Below are 6,696 nucleotides of genomic sequence, written 5' to 3'. Positions count from 1 at the left end.
CTCCAAATTATTTTTTTTTTTACTTTACATACAATAAGACATTTTTTTATTATTATTATTAATACTTTTTCTGGCGATCGAAAGACACATTCAAAGTAAAGCCATCGGTTCCTTTCATTATTACGGAATCAAAGATTTTGCCATTTGGTGCAAAGTTTTGGACGTTTAAAGAATTATTATTAACATTTTTGCCGCAAAAAACTGTATTTATTGCTTTTATCAGTCGAATCTGTCTGTTAGCGAAATTTAAATTCTCGGTTATATTTTTATTATAGGAAGGGTTATATTCAATATCGTGCTTATGAATTCCAAATAACTATCTCGCAAAAATAATGTGTTGTTAAAAAAGTTTGTCTATAATATAATGAGTTTGTATGGGAAAAATAATTTTTTAAATTGCATAAATATTTGATCTGCAGTTAAAGTTTTGACTTTTACAATATGTCCAAAACAAATAAAATCATATATGAGTTTGTGAAGGTGATCTTATTTAAGCATAGTTATATGCTAAAAAATGTATTATTATCTCGATAGCTTTTTCTGGTAATAGTGAATAATCGGATAGCCAAAATAAAAATTGATATAAATGAGATAATTAAAGAAAAGACAAATACTGTCATTCTAGAGGAATCGGGAAAACCCTTATTTTATTAAGGTTGACAGATGTTTATTTGCATTCATTTAATATGCAACATGTTGACGCTGTGTTTAGATATGGCTATCAGCATAATCGGAAGTGACCGTGATTTATAGAGTGAAGGGAAAGGGGCGCACGTACATGTACCATCTGAATATACCGCAGGCAGAGAGAGAGAGAGAGAGAGAGGCGGCAGAGAGAGACAGACAGACAGAGAGAGAGAGAGAGAGAGGCGAGAGAGAGAGAGAGAGAGAGAGAGAGGGATAGAGAGCGAGAGAATAGACATACAGACATATAAAGAAAGGGGATGGAAAAAATAATAATAGATAGAAAGATATAGAAAGAATGTGAATAACAAATAATGACTGGTAAAATTTGTTAAATAATCTTATTTGCTTATTTTGAATGATTAATAAGATTAAATGCAAAAGGTTAATTTTTCCGATAAATATTTCGGGATTTGTCGATTTGTTGATTTGTTATTCGTCATTTAGGGAGACTAATTATTTTTAACGTAAAAACTTTATTGACATTCTCCAAATGACAGAGCAGTTTGCCCTGAGGCCACCTCGGGGAGGCGGGGAGACAAGATAAATGTGTCCAAAATGACGAAGATGTTTTTTTGTTGTTCATTAGGACGTTAACGATTTCAGGTAGGACGTCTTTCATAAATGAGTTGAGAGAATCTATATTCTTTTTATTGTAGCTCTCAATTCTGATGTAGGACTACCACTCTTGTGGTAATGGCATGTACGACTTGAAGGTTGATGTACATAGCTGATTATTATTTTGATTTTATTATACATATAGAACACCTGAATTCCAGAGAAATATGAGTCATGCCACTTAGAAATACCTTATATATGAAAATTCTGATACTAATTCTTGGAGAGTTTGTTTCTTAAAACAAGTGAAAGTAATAATTAATTTATACAAAGAGTTGACTTCCTACATACATATCCCTTGTATGGACATTAGCATAAGATTCATTGTTATAATGTTTTGTTTAATTTGCATTTCGTAATTTATGTTTCGTCTGCCGTTTAAAACGCATTTACATTCACACGTGTACCTTCTGTTTCAGATGGTCTTGGGGAAACTTAAACATCACAAGATGGTTGCTACATATGGACAATATTTCCTGTTTGTTTTATTACAAGGGATCCTGGTGAATGGTGGTTTGTGGAACTCCCGTGTGTCGTCCGACTCTGACAATTTACCTGCATTTGATTATAACCATCTCGTGACGCAATACATATCTGTTTGTGGAGTTACGAACTTGTGTAATGAATCACTTGTTATGTCTTTTAACTTAACAGATCACGAATTATCACACTCGATCCTTTGTCCGGAATGTTCCTGTGACGTAAACTGTTTTAAAGATTCCAATATTCCCTGCTGCCCTGATTTATATTTCAGGTACGGTGTACCACAATGTCGATCTGTAGAACTTGTCTACAATACAGAGAGGAATGTGAGTAATTATTACACTGTGATAGACAACTGTCCATCTGGGACCAACAAAAAACTGAATGATGAATGTACAAAAGACAGAAATCCTGCTGAGATTCTTGTTTTACACCCAGTTTCAAGCAAAAATCATGATTTGAGTTTCTGGAATAAATACTGTGCAACTTGTCACAATGTGCTTGATACCCTGCCTTGGTCTGTGTTTTTTCAGTGCAAAAAGAATGTCGATTTCAACTATTTATCTTCGTATGAAAAAATCATTGATACAGCGAACACATCGCATTGTTCGGTAACCTTTCAGGGCCGGGGTCAACATTGTATTCCCAAATGTTGGACAGGACCTGATTTCTTCCTGCAATGTCACAGGAACCTGGCAGACATACGACTCAACAATTGACAAAGCGTGCGGGAGTGGTTATAATTCAACTTATAATTTTGTGTTTAAAAACGTGTTCTGTTTTCTTTGTAACCCTCCAAAATCAAGACAAATAGCTCAATACAAACAAAAGAATTGCCCTGATCCCGTTTCACTTTTTGGAAAACTGTGCAAGAGTTTTCCGACGACACCAATAACCTTCCCTTATAGCAATATCTTCTGTCTACTGTGTCAGGAGAATGAAATGGAATTTGACACAGAAATAAAAATTACCGGACAAATAAAGGAAGTGAATATAGAGTACTCCATCGACATATTTCCAGAGACGTTTACTAAAATGATGCTTTTTCAATCCGGTGCTGAAGAACAGTTACACGCGCGGGAGAATTTTAAAACTCTGGAAGAGGTGGAACTTAATATAACAAAACTCGCCATTAAACATTTAGCTTATTCTGGAGGAGGATTATGCTCATCTGAGGTTTTGGACGAAGATGTTAAGAACATAGGAAGCGAGTGTTCATGTGATGTAAACTGTTTTAAGGATTGCTGCATTGACCAGGCGCTAAGGAATCCCGTCACATCCTGCATTACTACTGACTTTCCGCCAAAATATACAAAATATGGCGGTTATAGAATAATAGACAGGTGCTTAGGAACAACGTCAGATGAATGTCATTCTAATTCCAAGAATTTATTTCAAAATATACCATTGACAAGTGTACAAAGCGGTGCAACATACAAAAACGTATTTTGTCAATACTGCAACTCAAATGGAAACAGTCTCTTAGAGTTGACTGAACATTGGGGTTTAAATGTTTCTTGTAATCAATTCATAAATCCTGATTATTTTCCATCACTCCAAGGTTTTATAAATTCTCTGAAGGCGGCACGTTGTACTATACGTTTGTTGCCACATAAATCCGCCAGGACGTGTGACAGAACTAAAGCAGACGTCAATTTTTGTAACACCACCGGGTTGTGGTCAACCGAGGACATGGACATCAGGCGAGCCTGCGAGGATTTAAAACCGAACCATTTACCTTCAATAGGACCCGCCCGAAATAGCCAAAAAAGTTATAAAAATATATTCTGTCAGATGTGCAACCCCGTGAAACAAGCACCAACGGAAATAATTGGGCATTGTTATAATAGTACCGACGAGGTTGCGAGTTCACGGGCATTGGAGTCAGCCTGTGGAAAGCTTCCATTTGTGCAAATGTCGTCTGACTATAAGAATATTTTTTGTGAGAAATGCAATGGATATAAAACTGGAAATGAAGCTATAAAACCAACAGATTTAGACATTATGCAAAGTCTTCTTCCAGCAGTGTTCAACGGAGATTTTCGCAGGGAACATGGTAAGATGCCCAGCTACAGAACGATATTCTCCCTCAGTTCATTTGATGAAGAGGATGATGATGATGATGACAAGAAAAAGGAAATGACCTGTGTCTCTGACCAGCATCTAGATCAATCTAAGGTACAATAATACTGCGACAGTACACGATTTTATATTAATAATGTCCTAGGGTATCTCTGTCATTTTATTTTTGACAGATATCTTATCTATAGGATTGGTTTTACCTGCATTCTCATATTTTACTCTGGTACAGAATGTTGAAATCAATTATCAAAAGTTATTCGGTTGCCTAAATAAAAATATGAAATATATTTAAGACAGAATTTGGAGATTTTCATTCAAAATGTGTATACTTGTAAATCTATTATTGTTTCATCATAATGATATAGTTATAAATGTTATCAGTAGAATGGAATTATTAACATCTGATATAAATTATTAAGATAAAAAAAAATAGATAAACACGTTTTTTTTCTTTTTTAGAATATATGCAGAAATAAAACATGTTTCCCGGGGAAAGTATTGCGTAACAGTTCCTGTATTTCACTACTTCCACAAACCAAAAACCTGAGATACATTCTGTATTTCCGGGCGGACTTAAAACAAATCGTATCCGCTACACCAAACATTGAAACAATCTGCGGTGCTTTTCATGAATCTGTGTATAACGTGCTGAAAAACATTACACACTTAGATGGCAAGTTCATCAAGATAGAAGAATATACATGTCTTGCAAACAAAGACTGTGATACTAAAGAATTATCAGGACTGCAGATTTACATACAGGTGGTAGTTTTTATATCAGGAATGGTACACCGCTTAGAAACAGAGAGAAGCCTGGTATCTTTCTCTAATTCCTTTCATAATTTACCTATTAGGAATACTGTTTATAACTTTTCCTTGAGTCAGTCTGGACATTCCAAATTGTTTCCGTTTTTCTCTAGACATTGTATTCATAAGAAAAACAAATCGAAGACCACTAACCCAGAATACAGAAAAGTTTATGTGAATAACTTACTTCTTTGTCAACAAATTCTTTTAATTCCAGAGGAATACACGTATAATGCCGCAACACAAAGTCTTCAGATTAAGCAATGGAACATTTCTTTACCCCATGATCAATTCTTATTAACTGAAAATATGTCTGCAAGAGTATGTGTTTTTAATTCTACCAAACCTTTAACACCAGAGTTAGAACAGTTTGTGATAGATTCTTCCTTTAGTTTATCGGTACTGACGTTTGTGTGTATAATAATATCTCTAGTGTGTCTCGTCATAACCTTTATAGTTTACTGTGTTTTTCAATCTCTTCGAACACTACCCGGATTGAACAATATGTCCTTAATTGTTTCACTTTTCTTTGCTCAACTAATGACAGTAATAAGACCCTATATTCTGGACTTCCACACTGTTGCAGTGGTGACCTCAATAACTATGCATTACTTTTGGCTGTGTGTCTTTTTCTGGTTAAGTGTCTGTTCATTTCACATGTTTCGTGTATTTACCAGAAATACTCACAAAATTAAAAGTGAAAAAGACACTTGTCATGCTATCATTAAGTATGCTGCGTACGCTTTCGGTATCCCATGTTTGTTTGTAGTCATTCACTTGATTGTTAATGTTACAGCGTCAGAGGGGACGCTTACAGGATATGAAAACAGGAATGGTCTAGTAAACGACAAAATTGCCTTTATCGTCACGATCATAACCCCAATGTTTTTGATTTGCTTAAGTAATTTCTTTTTCTTTGTCGTCACTGCCTACCGGATACGAAATACTCCGCATGCGCAGAAGAACCAGAAGCAGTCTGTGGAGGTGTGGGTATATGTAAAGCTGTTTGCCCTGACTGGCTTAACATGGATCTTTCAGATTGTAGACGCTTTCCTCTCTGTTTCCTTCCTTTCTTACATTGTCGCCATTCTAAATGGACTTCAGGGATTGTTCCTGTTTCTAAGCTATGTCTGCAATGGACGAGTCTTACGAATGTGCTGTGAAAAAAGGACAAAAAATTCATCGGGATCGGTATCCTCTACACACCTTAATTCCTTAGTGTCTACGAAAAAATCTACAAAATTCTAGTCAAATTAATACTTTTTTCTTATGATTTAACTATTCTTTTTACAAAATGCAAAGCATTTTAAAAGTATAATTTATTTAAATATTTTTTTTTATTATTGTACGCTTTTTAATTGCATTATTATCTTTGTTCATTTATCATTATTGTGATTTTTTTTGTTTTTTCATATATACATTTTATTGTGAGTTATATTATATATTGTATCAATAAATTATTGTTGTTTAAGTCATATTTCTTTTTTATTAAAGTGTATATAATTTAGGATGTTGAAGATCTTACTGTAAAAATGGGAAGACCTATTTAAGTTAAGCCCGATATGAAATCGCAAATAAATTTATTTCATATACAGTACCTGGCCATAAGTGAGTTATGATTTTTTTTCCACTAAATTTTCATTGAAAAATGCATTTTTCTAAAATACTATTGCAGTGTTAATTTTTGCTCATTTTTTGTGACTAAAACACCATAAAATGCAAAATTCTTTGTAGTTTCCTCATATTATTTCAAAATAATTTTATCTTTAGGCATTACAGTGAAATCACAGATCAAGTGCAAAGTAGAAATTTTAAGAATTCAATTTGTTTAGAAATCTTAATAATTTGAGGTAAGAAATGTTTGTCTGGACAATTTTATAATTTATTCTCGATGATTTGAGCATCATTTTGTTTATCATTTTAGGACAAGAAAATTTGAATAATTCTACATGATTCAGTGAAAAAATTATAAAATTGCGCCAAAAATGACATCACAATAATTTTTTATAAAAATTGGTTTTT

At 33.8% G+C, this 6,696-nt stretch overlaps 1 protein-coding gene across 1 annotated transcript; it reads left to right on the top strand.

Moving 5' to 3' along the window:
* The first annotated feature begins 1,192 nt into the window (after nt 1–1,192).
* On the top strand, nt 1,193–6,050 carry LOC134257265 (uncharacterized). The gene is given in 4 exon segments (XM_062739907.1): nt 1,193–1,290; nt 1,722–2,438; nt 2,440–3,963; nt 4,327–6,050. Coding segments are annotated over 3 exon segments (3,837 nt in total). The 5' UTR covers nt 1,193–1,290; the 3' UTR covers nt 5,923–6,050.
* The last annotated feature ends 646 nt before the right edge of the window (nt 6,051–6,696 follow it).

Source organism: Saccostrea cucullata, unplaced genomic scaffold, assembly GCF_032062105.1.
Source record: "Saccostrea cucullata isolate Sc308-1 unplaced genomic scaffold, CSIRO_AGI_Scuc_v1 ctg10879, whole genome shotgun sequence".
Taxonomy (NCBI): Eukaryota; Metazoa; Mollusca; class Bivalvia; order Ostreida; family Ostreidae; genus Saccostrea; species Saccostrea cuccullata.
Note: the sequence above shows the minus strand (reverse complement) of the source record. Positions and strands in the feature narration are given on the sequence as shown.